The sequence below is a fragment of the Amyelois transitella genome, chromosome 22 (assembly GCF_032362555.1).
Source record: "Amyelois transitella isolate CPQ chromosome 22, ilAmyTran1.1, whole genome shotgun sequence".
NCBI classification, from domain to species: domain Eukaryota; kingdom Metazoa; phylum Arthropoda; class Insecta; order Lepidoptera; family Pyralidae; genus Amyelois; species Amyelois transitella.
Window position 1 is genome coordinate 8,482,006 of NC_083525.1, and position 15,891 is coordinate 8,497,896.

The 15,891-nt window shown below is 35.9% G+C and overlaps 1 protein-coding gene across 1 annotated transcript in view; it reads right to left on the reverse strand.

The window, feature by feature from the left end:
- Positions 1–1,288: 1,288 nt before the first annotated feature.
- The window catches only part of LOC106138536 (nucleoredoxin), a 38,580-nt gene continuing 23,977 nt past the window's right edge, over positions 1,289–15,891 (reverse strand). Inside the window, exons 4-6 of the mRNA XM_013339709.2 lie at positions 4,050–4,254; positions 3,649–3,739; positions 1,289–3,252 (exon numbers count right to left, since the gene is read on the reverse strand). Of these exons, the coding sequence (XP_013195163.2) occupies positions 2,831–3,252; positions 3,649–3,739; positions 4,050–4,254 (718 nt within the window). The 3' untranslated portion in view covers positions 1,289–2,830. The remainder of the gene's footprint in view (positions 3,253–3,648; positions 3,740–4,049; positions 4,255–15,891) is intronic.

Consider the following 15,891-nt stretch of genomic DNA (forward strand, 5'->3'; position numbering starts at 1 on the left):
CGACTAAGCTTATAAACTTGGGATTGTTCTTTCAGGCGATGGGCAAGCAGCTTTGTCACTTTTTGAATCTCAATTCTATCATTAAGCCAAACAGCTGAACGTGGCCTATCAGTCTTTTAAGACTGTTGGCTTTGTCTACCCCGCAAGGTATACGTGATTATATGTACATATGTATGTTATCAATGAGTTAGTAGGTATCTTCAAGTCTCGAACTCAGTCTTAGCTAACGAAATTAATGTGAATCGTTTGGTTTGAGGGTACTTAAAAATGGTCCTATCCTAAAATGAGAGTAACCAGAACCACACGGTTCTAGTTTAATAAGTGCTCTGTTCTATTTAGTTGTTATCTGAATACGTGTCTCGATAAAACCATTAATGCCGAAACGTGAGCTCCAGCATGCCATAGGTTATCTGAAATTATTGCTTATGGTCTATTTGCCTTTGACCGACATACATAAATAAAATCACGCCTTTTTCCGGAGGGGTAGGCAGAGACAACGTCTTTCCACTTGCTACGAACTCTGCATACTCCTTTCATTCGCTTCATTCGAAATTGGGCGGGAATTAATCAAATATGTAGGTGAAAGAGTTAAGATGATAAAGTGAGGTGTTTTTTCTTTTTTTTTCTACTCAACTGCAAGAACATTGGTGTTATGCAGGCAGGTTTTTGCGGAAAATACAGAGAAGAGTAATTCTTAGACATATAAATATTTTAAGCTTAATATCTGTGATATTAACTTTAGACATTATATATTAATATTTCTGCTATTGGATGCAGGGAGGTGTAGAGGTGTCGAGACCACATAAATGATTCTATGTGGCAGAAACTATAAAAAAAAAATCAGTACATTAACGAAACTGTTCTGTCCTAGACAAAAAGAAGGTACAACAAATTTTTTCGTAAAATACACCAGTACCTACATATAATCACGTCTATAGGTATCAGGAGTAGACAGAGCCAACACTTAAAAAGTCTGACAGGTCACGTTCAGCTGTTTGGCTTAATGATAGAATTGAGATTCAAATAGTGACAGGTTGCTAGCTCATTACCTTAAAGAAGAATCCCAAGTTTATATGCCTATCACTTAGTCGCCTTTTACGACTTGTATGGGAACAAGATGGAGTGGTCCAATTCTTTTTTTATTGGTTTCGGAAACCACACAGCTAATTTTCGTAATATTATGTAAACTAGAAATAAAATGTGGAAGAATAAAACAACAACAGTAAGTAACTAACGGTAATATGTATAGTTTGATAAATAAAAAACATGGAAAATTGCTTAGGTTTATTTTAATTTCTAAAACAAGATTACAAATTGTATCTTTGGGAATCATTCATCTCCGCAAATCGTACATTAAAAAAAGAACTGATTTTCTTTTTTAATATTTTAATAACATAAAAATACTGGTACAAAAATGCCTTCTGCTGTTTAAATGTGTATGAAATAAAAAAAAATTGAACGTTGAAACTTCTTTTTTTTTTTCATTTCGGTATCAAATTTTTTTTTACTATTGAAAATCTAGCCCTTGGGTTAGCAATGGGGTTAGCACTACCATAGTGCATCACCAAATGAGCGCACATTTGAATGGAATGTCCCATTTTCATGGGAAAATATAATCGACTAAAAATGAGCAACTCTTCATAATATTATTGTGATATTTGGTCTGCAAACTTTAAATCTTAAATTAAACAAGTCACGAGGTATAAGTTAAAAAGGATTTGAACAGAATTAACTTATGCTGAATTAAAGTAAGTTTACAAAAACAACTTCTTTCGAAGTGAACAAAATATATTCTTATTAATTTCAGAGTTGTTTATCTAATTTGTTATCTAATACAAAATCTATTTTCTAATACTAAATTTCATAAAATAATAACGTTATACTAAACCGCAATTAATAACATCAGTGCAACAAACACATCTGTTTTATTACAAAACATCTACATTCACTACTTTAACATACATACTTATAATCACGTCTATATCCCTTGCGGGGTAGACAGAGCCATCAGTCTTGAAAATGCTGATAGGCAACGTTCAGCTTAATGATAGAATTGAGATTTATACATAAATAAATAAATATATACGGGACAAATTAGACAGATTGAGTTAGACTCGAAATAAGTTCGAGACTTATGTTACGAGATACTAACTCAACGATACTATATTTTATAATAAATACTTATACAGGGTGACTTTTAATTCAACTGCATAAATTTAACTGTTAAGTGTACTCATCTAAAGGATATTTAAAAACGTTAAAAGAAAAATATCGGTTCATATTTCAGAAAGTACGAAAAAAAATTAAAGTATCAAAATCCACGATCCTAAATACGTCATATCACCCCGGTCGGCGGAAAAGCGACGCGTAAGATTCAGAGGTCAACGACACAATACATTCAGCTGAGCGATCTCGACAACTCTGTACTTTACTTGATCTTGATACTAGAAAAATAATTTATTTTTCAGACATTTATTTACATGTTTAGTTTTAATTTCTTTTTGTAGTATTGGTCTTTAATAAAGCGTGTGACGTAGTTTTTGAGGGTTTTTTAAATGTGAAAATGATGACGTTTAATTTAAATAAAAATAGGCTCAAACAGCTCAGAAGCATGGGTATAGTCTATATTGGAGTAGTAGTAGTGTAAAAGGATGCAGTTGTTGCATGTCACCCTGTATAGATAAACATCCAAGACCCAGGCCAATCAGAAAAAGTTTTTTTCTCATCATGCCCTGATCGGGCTTCGAACCCGGGCCCTCCGGTGTCACAGACAAGCGCACTACCGCTGCGCCACAGAGGCCGTATATATAGTGACAGGTTTAACATAACTTTAACATTTCTCGCTATACGGCTTGAGTGGCTTGAACACAGCGTTGCCGCTCAAATACGCGTCCACGAAGTTTTGAACGGAATCCGTCGTGATTTCATCACCAAAATTCATGGTCACCAGACGCTGTTTGGGGAAATCTATAGCTGTCAACAAAGGAACAGCATCGTCCATGCCAATGTGTTCCCTCAACATGTCTGCGCTGTCAGTCCCATCAATACCGATGTAAAACATGACGTGTTTGAATGGCTTCTTCTTGACCCTGGAGTGTTTGGACGTGGGGTAGTCGAAGTCCATGGTCTCGTCGTCCGAGGAGTTCTGGTAGGGGCAGAACCCAGGGAATTGTATGCTGCACTCTTCGTAGTAGGACTCCGCTGACGGGGTGAGCACTGACTCGGCGAATTCTATTTCGGAGTCCTCGTCATCTGGATGAAGTAAAAGTTTGTAGATAAACTAATTACGTGTTGTGTAAACGATCCTTAATATAAGTATATAAAGTATAAAGGAGGATGCTCCTTTGAACTCCACCGACAAGAGGTAGCTCATACACAGAAGAGTATTTAAACAATAAGAAAAAAGAAAAATTGATGTAAACCTGCCGTGAAATAAAAAGTAATTGAATATCAAACGAATGGATTAGGCTCTGTTAAATGTTTTTCATCAAAAGAGAGACAAAGTGGCCCTCCTGGCTTAAAAGCACACGATCGTATCTAAAAAATTCATTAAAAATATGGAGCACCTCAGGGAAGTATCTTTGAGCCTATACTGTTTATTCTACTCCTTCAAGTGAATTCCCATATTTTTATTGTTTTAATACCCACCAACAAACAACACCAGAGCTGGGTGCCGCGCCATCTTCAGCAGCGCTTGCTCCGTCAACACGGACACTGGCCGCTGAGCCCAGGGGAAATTCTGAAACAAGTTCATATTGTTATTGCTGAAAAAACATTATGTAACTCAATTATTGGGCTACCTCGAAGAACCTATATCATGCAAGTCCTACCGGGATATACCGGCTAGGCTAAACCCAGTGCAGTAGTAATGCTGGCCTTGTCTCTGATGATAACCAGGCACAAACAAGCCCACATAGTGAATATTAAGTACTTTTGCAGACTTTCTACAAAAAAGGAGAATCTATGATGAAATTAACAAATTCTATATAATTCCTGTTTTGACCAAGCTAAACGCTTATTGGCTGTCCATTTGTAAATCTATAACTTACCAGTCCTAAAGGATCCGTAGCAAGATGGTGTCGTCCATTCTGGGTAAGGACCTTCCCTGCTGCATCCGTCACCACGACTGCAGGTATACCAGCCACGCCCAGGGCTGCTGGTAACGCTAGCCTGGCCTCTGATGAAGACCAGGGTACGGATAGCGCGCCTACTGATGAGACGGACTGGAGGGTCCTGTTGTAGGACCGTTCGCTCCTGAAATAGACAAGAAAGGGTTTAGTAACTTGCGAATGAAATAAGATACCCTGATGTGGATTTGAGACTATAAGTATTTCGATTCACTTGGTTCCTATCCAATAGTTCTTCAAAGTAGAATCAATAGAAGAAGGAAACTTCATCTTTTTAATCAAATTCAAGAAAAGATTCTCATTTCGCACGTATTTTTTAGATTTGATAATGCAGGGACCCGTGGATTCGTTTACAAAATGATGAAATCGAGTGTCGAGTAAGCTATTTTTATTGAATGGATATAATATTTAATTTTAATTCTTCCACATGTATGAAACCACAGATTACCCCCAATCGGTGTATGAAACCCAATAAAATGGAAAATTTTGTAAAAAGGATATTCGTAGCAGGTCTACGAAGATAGTAAATTAAAATGAAATCTTTAGCTGCGATAGCAGTCGAGCAGTAAATCTCTCCGTCTCAGTAAGTGATTAATGGCGCAGGTTACGCATTCTTCAAGATCGCAAATTTGATACAAAAACGATAAAATAACAGATTTATTTTTTAAAGCTACGACTTTCGTAGACCCTTCACGAACCGCTGAACCGCTCTTTTTTTTTTTACAAAATTTCCATTATTTAGAGGGAAAAGTTTACTTAGATAGTTAAAAAGTTTTGTTGTTTTGCCACTTACACACAAAAAATAATCACAGATGTAGAAGACTCGCAGGCTTTGCAATATAATAGGTATACTAGAAAAACCGTACATTATTTAGATAAGCTTTTTTTATAGAGTTAATATCTAAATATAAAAAAAAAAACAACAGTTTGATTTGAAATATTTAAATAACGCCTAACTTAAAAAAAAAGCGAAATACGACCATAAACAACAACATGGCGGTTCACAGGCCGTTACGCGCCAAATTCACTAGAATGATGGCGGGCTGGATATTTTCCCGCCGTATTTCTCTCTCACGCCATTACACAAAGCTGAGTAATGCCTTCATATTGTTTCATTTCTACAGGCGCAACGCGGCGGCTAAATTAATATTTTGATTTGGAGTCAGAAGAGAGGCACTTTGATTACATATATTCCGAAATGCAAATTCCTAGTAAATAGATTATATAGACTATATATAGAATAGATTATTTAAATTACTTACTTAGACATCTTATTTTTTAAGGGCCTTGTATTTCGTTGGAATAAATAAAATGGAATAGGTATGTCTATGGTATGTACATAGTTTTATCTGCCTCAATTAAACAGCCAATATTCTTTAATATTACGAAATAGGCAATAAACATTCTCACCATAAAATAAATTTATTGTGCAGTAAAAGCGGGATAAGGGGGAAAATATCGGAGATCGGTATAAATCGCATTCCTGTATTAATGCCCCGAATATGATAGCCTGATCCTTTTTATTGGATTCCAATCTGTTGTCACGTACATACGTGTTTGAAGTACCTTTAAGTACACCTACATACTTCTGCCGTGCCGTGTGGTTCCCGGCACCAATACAAAAAAGAATAGGACCACTCCATCTCTTTCCAATGGATGTCGTAAAAGGCGATTAAGGGATAGGCTTACAAACTTGGGATTCTATTTTTAGGCGATGGGCTAGCAACCTGTCACTATTTGAATCTCAATTCTATCATTAAGTCAAATAGCTGAACGTGGCCGTTGGCTGTTGGCTCTGTCTACCCCACAAGGGATATAAACGTGACCATATGTATGTATATACATATGGTCACGTTTGCATTTGCATTTGCATCCTCGCCACTTATGGAGCGGAGCCCAGGGTATGCTAATTGACCATGGATCCTGGAATAAGTGAGTCAGGTTTTTACACGAAGCGACTGCCATCTGACTCTCCTTCTTTGCAGGTAAACCTAACCTTTATTGGATCGATCATGTTTTAAACCTACATCTACATAATACTTATTATAATTTTCGTAGCTGACTAGTTACTCTCCCAATTACTTTAATTTTTCAAAGGTGAATGAAGTCATCAGTGTCAACTGATATTACAAGTAAGTAGATTCAACCATAATCGGGGACATTCCAATGCATTTCATTAGTAATAAAATCTCCCCAACAAAATAAAAACAAAGATTAACTTAGATATGCAGTGTTATAAATTCGAGTGGCATAATCAACAAATAATACATTTCCCGGGCACGCATTACTGGGATAGGGTTGCCATATACCAGGATTAAAGTAAAAAAAGTAAAAGAAAAGAATTCGTAAGTCACCATTACAAAAAAAAATCTATACTAATATTATGAAGCTGAAGGGTTTGTTTGTTTGAACGCGCTAATCTCAGGAACAACTGGTTCGAATTGAAAAATTCTTTTTGTTTTGAATAGACCATTTATCGAGGAAGGCTTTAGGCTATATAACATCACGCTGCAACTATTAGGAGCGAAGAAATAATGGAAAATGTGAAAAAAACGGGGGAAATTATTCATCCTTGAGGGCTTCAATGATGCCTAAAATAATTATTCCACGCGGACGAAGTCGCGGCAACAGCTAGTTAGTAAATAAATAAATAGGACTTTGCCTAATAAATTTTATTTTTTAGACTTGGCAACCCTAGTTATAAAGGAGCTAGAGGTTACTCCCCCTTTTATGGCGGGTTTATGGCCTTATTTACTCGCTCCCCACCCTCAAGCGGTAACATTTGCAGGAACGAGGCTCTGCGGAGCCCTGGGCGTCAATTGTCATTGTTGCCTCGCGTTCTCTTTATTGAATTGAGGAGTTACTACTGTTAACCGACTTTGAAAGTAAGGGGCAATGTTATTGTATACTCCGATCTTATTGCTGGAATCGCAACTTTAATGCTGTGTGCTAGACAAAATATATAAATAATAATAAATAAAAATTTTATTTTCAAAAGCTCTTTACATAGGTAACACTGTTGTAGATTGGTGCCTCCTTTTAAGCTTTACGTCTGTGCCAGGAGACGCCGCTCTTCTCTTAACTACACTACTTATAGCTATAATATATATATATATGTATAAGTAAGTATTTTAATGAGATATGCCAGTCAGGATATGGGTTTCCCTTGCATGTTTGCAGAGGTCATACTAGCTAGAGTCACTTTGTAAATAACCTAACCTTAATATGGTTCATCCCTTAGTCGCCTCTTACGATATTAAAGTGCCGGCAATTACATGACACCTGTTAATACAGGAATGAGAATAAAAAGTAATGAGGCACGTATCTCAAGTATTCCCAAGTCTTGGAAACAAAATGTTATATGTATTTCAGTCCCAACAAACATTTTCATTCCGCATTGCGGGCGTGTCTCGCTTTCGCAACAGACAGACAGACATTCTAATAATGCCGTGTAATGTTATTCATGAAGCGGCGATGTGCACCGAATATTTTGTAATCATGTCTTTTGGTTATGTGGTTGAATGTCTTGGATAAATCTAAAAAACAGGTTTTGGACCAGTTAATCGATTATTAATTTTTTTTCTGCTATTAAATAGTTCTTTCTTTCTTTCTTTTCTATATTATGGCTTTTTCTAATTCCTGTTTTACAGCTTTTATCATGATCTTGATTCTTTTAACATTCATACATACATATAGTCACGTCTGTACCCTTGCGAGGATGACAAAGCCAATAGTATTGAAAAGACTGAACATCCACGTTCAGCTGTATGGATAAATTATGGAATTTAGATTCAAATAGTTACATAGTTTACTAGCCCATCGCCTTCATGAGGAATTTCAATTATATGAGCCGATCCCTTAGTTGCCTTTTACGATATCCATATCAAAGACATGGTTCTATTCTAAAGTGTCGGGAACCACACGGTTTGATTATTTATGCTCTTACGAACTTAAGAACGATAGAGTTCCCATCTGGAACCATACAGCACGTAGCTAACAAGGAGACGGTGCAAGGGATTTCAATACTTGAAGCAGACACAAAATATAAAGAACCTTTCTAGAACCCCACCCAAACCTTTGAAGTGTATTATGTACAAGTTGTTTTGACTCCCTGTACAAAGCTTTGTATCAATGATTGCAGGGAACCCCCCGATAAGGTCTCCGGGGTTAAGCACAGTTGTGCGATGTGCCGATCTAACGCGTGGGGGTTAAATATTGGGCTGCGGTTTGAGCGAACGCGATAGCGATTTAGGGTTGAGATAGATAGATAATATATACGGGACAAATTACACAGATTGAGTTAGTCTCGAAGTAAGTTCGAGACTTAATATAATATAATATTGTGAAGTTGACGTTGTTGAAGAAAATGCTGCAGTGCAGTTTGTTACCGCTTCTTCTGCACTGACGCCTTGGAAGCGGCAGTAAACTTAGTTTTTAAGTAATATATTTGACGTCAACCAATGTTGTTAAACCATACGTTTTGACATTATTAAGCGATATATAGTATCCTATAGCAATGAATAAAATTTTTGAATTTTGAATTTTTGACTTGTGTTACGAGATACTAACTCAACGATATTTATAATAATAATAAATACTTATATAGATAAACATCTAATACCCAGGCGAATCAGAGAAAGTTCTTTTCTCATCATGCACTGGCCGGTATTCGAACCCGGGACCGCCGGTGACACAGACAAGCGCACTACCGCTGCGCCACAGAGGCCGTAGATAGATAGATAAAACTCTGTGTTGCACCATAAGAGTAAAACATACAAAATAGCACAAAACAGATAAAGATGGTACAAAGGCGGACTTATCGCTAATGCAATCTCTTCCAGTCAACCTTTGGGTGGAAGGAAACCAAACAGGAGATTGGCGTTGGCGCAGGGCAAGATAAATAAATGTTTAAACATAACTTGATGATGATTTAAACATAAATTAAGATTGGAGTAACTGCGGATCTACCTAAACGGCTAAACCTTAAGGAATCTATACTACTATTATAAAGCTAAAAAGTTTGTTTGTTTGAACGTGCTAATCTCAGGAACTACTGGTTCGATTTGAAAAAAGATAGCTGGTTGGTTTCATTATTTTTAAGATCTTTTTCCAACAGTATATCAAACTTGCATTTATGTTTTGTCTCTCCAAAATAGCGATCTAGCGAATAGAATGTTCGCTGTAAAAGGCTAAGTTTAGACTTTAGTTCAATGTAGACTATGTACATTCATCAACGATTTAGATTTAAGAGATCTATATTTGTACTCAATCCTGAGGAAGAACATAGGTTGCTTTTTATTATGAAAAAAAGGCGAGAAGGTGTTTAAATGAGGGAATTAGGATTGTTAGTGAACTGTTACGGCGAACTAAGTCGCTGGCAACAGCTTGTAGCAAATGCTATTAGTGTAATAACAAATACAAATAACACATGATACTGTTATATACATTTTCTTTCGAAACTAAAATCCGTAGTATAGTTTATAATTACAAGTTTACGACTTAGATATAAGTACCCGCATTCGCGAAGAACCCTCGCACTTGTCTGAAGAAGTGCTTAGTTTTAATTACAGAGGGCGCTGGTGTAGCCGCCGTGGGATCAGTGAAGGGTGATTGTGGTGATTGCGGGTCTTGAGCGGGAAAGGTAGGGTCTGACTTACCGTAACTAGCGGAAAGCGGAATGAATACAACATATATATAGTCATGTCTTTATACCTTGCGGGGTAGACAGAGCTGACAGTCGTGAAGAGATAGCTAGTGCTCCTGACAGGTCACGTTCAGCTGTTTGGCTTTATGATGGAGTTGAGATTCAAATAGTCAATGGCTAGCCTATCGCCTAAAATAAGAATCCCAAGTTTATAAAACTACTCTTTAGTCTTATGAGAGGTTCGCAGACTACACATCTTTCCACTTTTGCTGTTCATACATATTTATTAGTCTTAATTCATCTTTTAAATTTTGCGAGGACAATAGTTTTCGATATTATGCCACAAGTAACGGCAGATTTTGCAAAAATGGTTTTGGATATCTGGTTTGATTTTGCGAATTCGACGGCCTCTGTGGCGCAGCGGTAATACGCTTGTCTGTGCCATTGCAGGTCCCGGGTTTTAATCCCGGTCAGGGCATGATGAGAAACGAACTTTCTCTGTTTGGTCTGGGTCTTGGATGTTTATCTATCTAAGTATTTATTATAAAATTTAGTATCGTTGAGTTTGTATCTCGTAACACAAGCATCGAACTTACTTCGATACTTACTCAATCTGTGTAATTTGTCCCGTATATATTTTTTTATTATTTATTTATTTATTAAAATTCACAAAACGAAAAAAAAAACTTAGTACATAGTTGTTTCTGACACGATGTTTTTTTTCACTAATATCACATTTGTAGTCATAAATCGCTTCAGTGAGACCGCAGCCGAATAATCAGGCCTATCGGCTAGCAATTGATGATGCTGACGCCTCCTTTTCAGACCTTACACGCGCCACAGAGCAAGGGCCCGACGTTATTTGCTCTGTGCTCACTCAATCAGTTGGATCCTTTATCCGGGCTGGAATTGCGGACGCTTGCTCCTAAGATAGATTGCTGGTGCAGTGCCAAAAGATATGAATTATGATTTGCAGACTTTATTTTCTGACTGTTTGAAAAAGGATTTTGTTTTATGTTGTTTTTTTATCTTATTACTGAGCTGTGAAAACTCTCTTGGTATGCAGATGGAAATTCAACGTTATGAGTGTGTGTCTCAGATATATATTTTTAAACCAACCTTTTTACTGACATGAAAATCCTTATTTCTATCATTTCGTAAAAAGGCTTCTCTAATAAATTTAAAATTTGCAAATAGTTGGAAATTTTTTTAGTTAACTTTTTACTATTATTTAACTACTTTCAAATTTGTTCAAATTATAATGAAGCTACCGTTTGAAGGTACCGTAGATAAAATCACGCCTGTTCCTCTGCATACTTCTTTCGCTTCATTCACATTCATAACTCTTTTCAAGCTTGGCAGTTTCGGCCACGTTCACCTGGATGGCTCAATGGTGCCCGGAATATAAATTACACCAGCAGGAAGTGACGTACGGTCTAACAAACAACAATGACCGATAGCAATATCATTTTATGTCCGAAACACCTGCATAAATTGTACATTGTACTCTTAATGCCGTGTGGTTCCCGGCACTATTACAAAAAAGAATAGGACCACTCCATCTCTTTCCCATGGATGTCGTAAAAGGCGACTAAGGGATAGGCTTATAAACTTAGGATTCCTCTTTTAGGCGATGGGCTAGCAACCTGTCACTATTTGAATCTCGGTTCTATCATTAAGCCAAATAGCTGAACGTGGCCATTCAGTCTTTTCAAGACTGTTGGCTCTGTCTACCCCGCAAGGGATATAGACGTGATCATATGTATGTATGTATGTATGTATGTACTCTTAATCATTCTCATTTTACAGAATTATACGTGTTATATTTTCAATTGTATTCGTACATAAGAATGTGTTTGTATGTAAAACATATATACGTTTAAGGTACGATACATGTTTATAGCTGGTGACTTTGTAGGTTAAAATTATGTGACTTTAACGGTATTGTTCATTTCGTATCCTCGACTGGAAACATAAGCCTTCGATTTCAGTTCAAATTATAACACGCACACATGTACTCGTATTATGTCTTCTGACATTTAAAGGAATGCCAAAAAAAAATTTTATTTTTAAATGATTCCAAGATGAGTTTACGTAGCTCGCCCCGTGAAAAAGTTATCAGACATCGTTTAAATCCAATCTCTAAAGACCTATATCTAAAACGAAAATATTAGAAAAAGTGGGTAGTGCTCATGTAGAGCCAATCTATATATATTCTTAATACCCCTTACTTCACAGTCTTTAAATTTTAGTCAAAACATCTGGCGTAGGAAATTATAATTACTGCTGCTGTAGGAAATTATAGTATGCTCGTAGCAACTACGTGGTAGAATGCGTAGCATTTCGTAGCCGATAAAATATTTGTAGAATGCTCGTAGACCCTTCGTAGCTCGTAGCTGAGTCGCTGAAACTAGTACATTCTGATTTATGGATTCAGATCAGTGTTGGGCAAATTTTAATTGCAAGAACAATTAAAGATTAACAATTAATTAATTGTTAATTGTTACTAATACAATTAACAATTAATCAATTGTAATTGTGAAAAATTACAATTAACAATTATTTAATTGTTAACTGTATTAGTAACAATTTACAATTAATTAATTGTTAACTGTATTAGTAACAATTAACAATTAATTAATTTTCAATTGTTTTGTTAATTTTAATTAAAAATAACAATTATAAAAATACTGCTGTATAATATAAAGCCGGTATATATAAATATAAAAATAAAATATACCCGTGTGGTTCCGGGTAGTAGAATTGTGCTCCCCCATCTTTTCATGTAGTTAAATAAATATGTTGGCAACAAATAAAAGACCGATCCAAATAATAATCAATACCTTTAATTGAACATGATTAGACAGACAATAACAATTTAAAATTTCTTGTAATAATTTAAATTACACTTCAGTACCACTCTCTTCTCGAACATGCTGTCTGACAGTTTATGACTCTTTGGCAGATTTGTCATTGTCGCAAAAGAAAAAAGGCGTTCCACTGCATCTAACGATGGCAAAGGTGTGTTGTACTTAATAAAAACATTTTTATCTCAGGATATCTATTGAGAAGTTGCAAATCTTGGCTTTCCTCGGCAAAAAAATGCAGCATCATAAGTTCTGCTTTAGTCATTGGGGCATTGGAGGAGCATTCGTTTTTATTTGAGATTGAAATATCCGAGTCTGAGTCAGAGTCAAAATTTAAAAAAAATGTTTTCTTGGGTACTTTTTGTTGTTGCTACTGTTGTTACTGTATTTTCACTCATTTGTTTGGAAATGCAGGTCTTGAAAATTTTCAGAAATTGAGTACGATCGTGGGGCTCAAAACAAGTCAACCATTTATTTTTGAATCTTGGGTAAGATAATGCCGCAATAGCCGCATTTTCCGTTTCAGGAGTGGTGACGTCAAACATTTTTTCAAATCTCTTCTCAACACTCTCTCTGTATGCCTTGATCAACGGGTTGCAAAAGGAAAAGTTGTTGTATGTGTGTGTATGCGTGCGTGTGGTATATAAGTTAATTGTTAATTTTAATTGTTTCATAAAACAATTAATAAAGTTAATTGCAATTATTTTAATTGTGAGTTGCAATTGACACACGTTAATCAAATTAATTTAATTGCAAGGTGCAATTAAAAGTTCAATTGCGATTAACTTAATTGTAATTAATTTAATTGCAATTACTTTTTTAATCTATTAACAAGACAATTAACAAATTAATTGATTAATGCCCAACACTGATTCAGATGAACTGTTTATTTTTTTTTGTTTTATACAGAACTAATATTGCGCGCGATTTTATTCGCGTAATATTTTTGAAAATCCTACAGAATTAAACTTTGTGGGATTAATGGGTCGGTTTTTTACACTTCTAAGTATACCTAGATCAGAGAGCGTAGACTTTAAGAGGTCGTACATAAACTCGCTATAATGTAAATCCTACAGAAATAAACTTTTTTGGGATTACATTCTTTTTACACTTCTAAGTATACGTAGATCAGAAAGCGTAGACTTAAGGAGGTTATACATAAACTCGCTATAATTGTACGAGTTGTATATATTTGTACAAGTATTCATTCGCACTTATAAACTACAGGACATAGCTATTATTGTAATTGTTTAACTACTTTTGTCTGCACTAAAGTTTTTCCAGCAAAATAAAAAGCCAAGCGAGCAATGTCCGTCCGTGCCTCGAGTCAGGAACAATACCGATATTTTGAACCCCCCGTGACGTCACCGTCGCGACAGGTACCCCTCCCCCTCCCCTCCGGTACAGACAGGTGAGCATTGAACTGGTAAATATTTAATACTAGCTCTGCCCGCGACTTCGTCCGCGTGGAATAGTTATTTTGGGCATCATTGAAGCTCTCAAGGACGAATAATTTTCCCCCGTCTTTTTCACATTTTCCATTATTTCTTTGCTCATTATAGTTGTAATGTGATGTTATATAGCCTAAAGCCTTCCTCGATAAATGGTCTATTCAACACAAAAAGAATTTTTCAATTAGAACCACCTACCATTAGAACAACCATTAGCAGTTCCTGAGATTAGCGCGTTCAAACAAACAAACAAACTCTTCAGCTTTATAATATTAGTATAGATGAAATCTTTACAAGGTAATTGCCGAGTCTAAAGGCTGTCTTTGTGGGCAATTGCAAAAAACCCATGAAATATGTGAGAAAATGTCGGATCACGTGAAATTTGTGAGGTTTTGTTATATTATGGAATATTAGCTTCCAGCGGCGATAATCTACCGTAAATGTCCTTTTTCGTATGTCTGTAAAATTTTTTGGAGATAAATTCAGTAGTTTAACTATGAAGGGTTATCAAACAAACAAACATTTGCATTATTAGTTGGGATTTATTGATTACCGATTCAACGATACATAAACTTCTTTACATACTCTTAAAATTCTGTAATATCCTAATCAATTTCAGGGTTTAAGGCAAAAATGTTGCTAGTATAAAAAAATGGCCTTCAAAATATTTATAATCACATACCATATAATCACGTCTATATCCCTTGAGGCGTAGACAGAGCCACCAGTCATTAAACGACTGAAAGGCCTCGTTCAGCTGTTTGGCTTAATGACAGAATTGAGATTCGAATAGTGACAGGCTACTAGCCCATCGCCTAAAAGAGGAATCCCACGTATATAAGCCTATCCCTTAGTCGCCTTTTACGACATCCATGGGAAAGAGTGGTCCTATTCTTTTTTCTATTTGTGCCGGAAACCACACGGCACATTTATATTTATAATCTAAGTAAGAATGTAAACAAAAAAAAGAACGCGGAAAAAATAATCAAGACCAATCTCCATTAATAAAGTTTAATTATTTTTTCATTTGTTCTAGGAGTTTAAGAGGGGAAGCAAATGACGGGCGGTTAGAAGGGTCAGACACCCTAAAATGGCGAGACGACATTGTGAAAGTAGCAGTGTCACTTTCCCGCGTAAAAGGGTTCTAAATTCAAACGTTCGTTATCAATATAGCGAAAAAAAAATAAACGCATCGGAATTGAGCCGGTACAACCATAGATATAGTAAATAATATTTTTTTTAATGTAAATATGTTACGGCATATTTCTTGTCCGGCATTGGTAAACCGAATTAAAAAATCATTGTTTCTGCTCTGTGGTCTACAGTTGGTAACGGATTGAGAGGTTTAGGTCAATATGGACTGAAGGAAATGAAATGAAGGGTGGATATTAAGATACATTTATACATACGTATAATCACGTTTATATTCCTTGCAGGTTAGACAGAGCCAACAGCGTATTTATAATAAAATTGAGTTTCAAATAGTGACAGGTTGGTAGCCTTATAAAGACGAATCCCAAGCTCTAAGCCTATCCCGTAGTCGCCTTTTACGACATCTATTGGAAAGATATGGAGTGGTCCTATTCTTTGTTCTATTAGTGCCGGGAACCACACTGCACGGATATAAAGATTATTCCAATAAAAACAAAAACATCTCAAATAATTATGCTACACGTTTGGAGAAATTAAAAGTGTAAGATTTGACTTAAAAAAAACAGACATCATTTTCTTATCGGACGTGTAAGAATTCATGAAGGATTTACGGCAAAAAAAATAACAGGCTTCATTCGTTCCCAAATCGA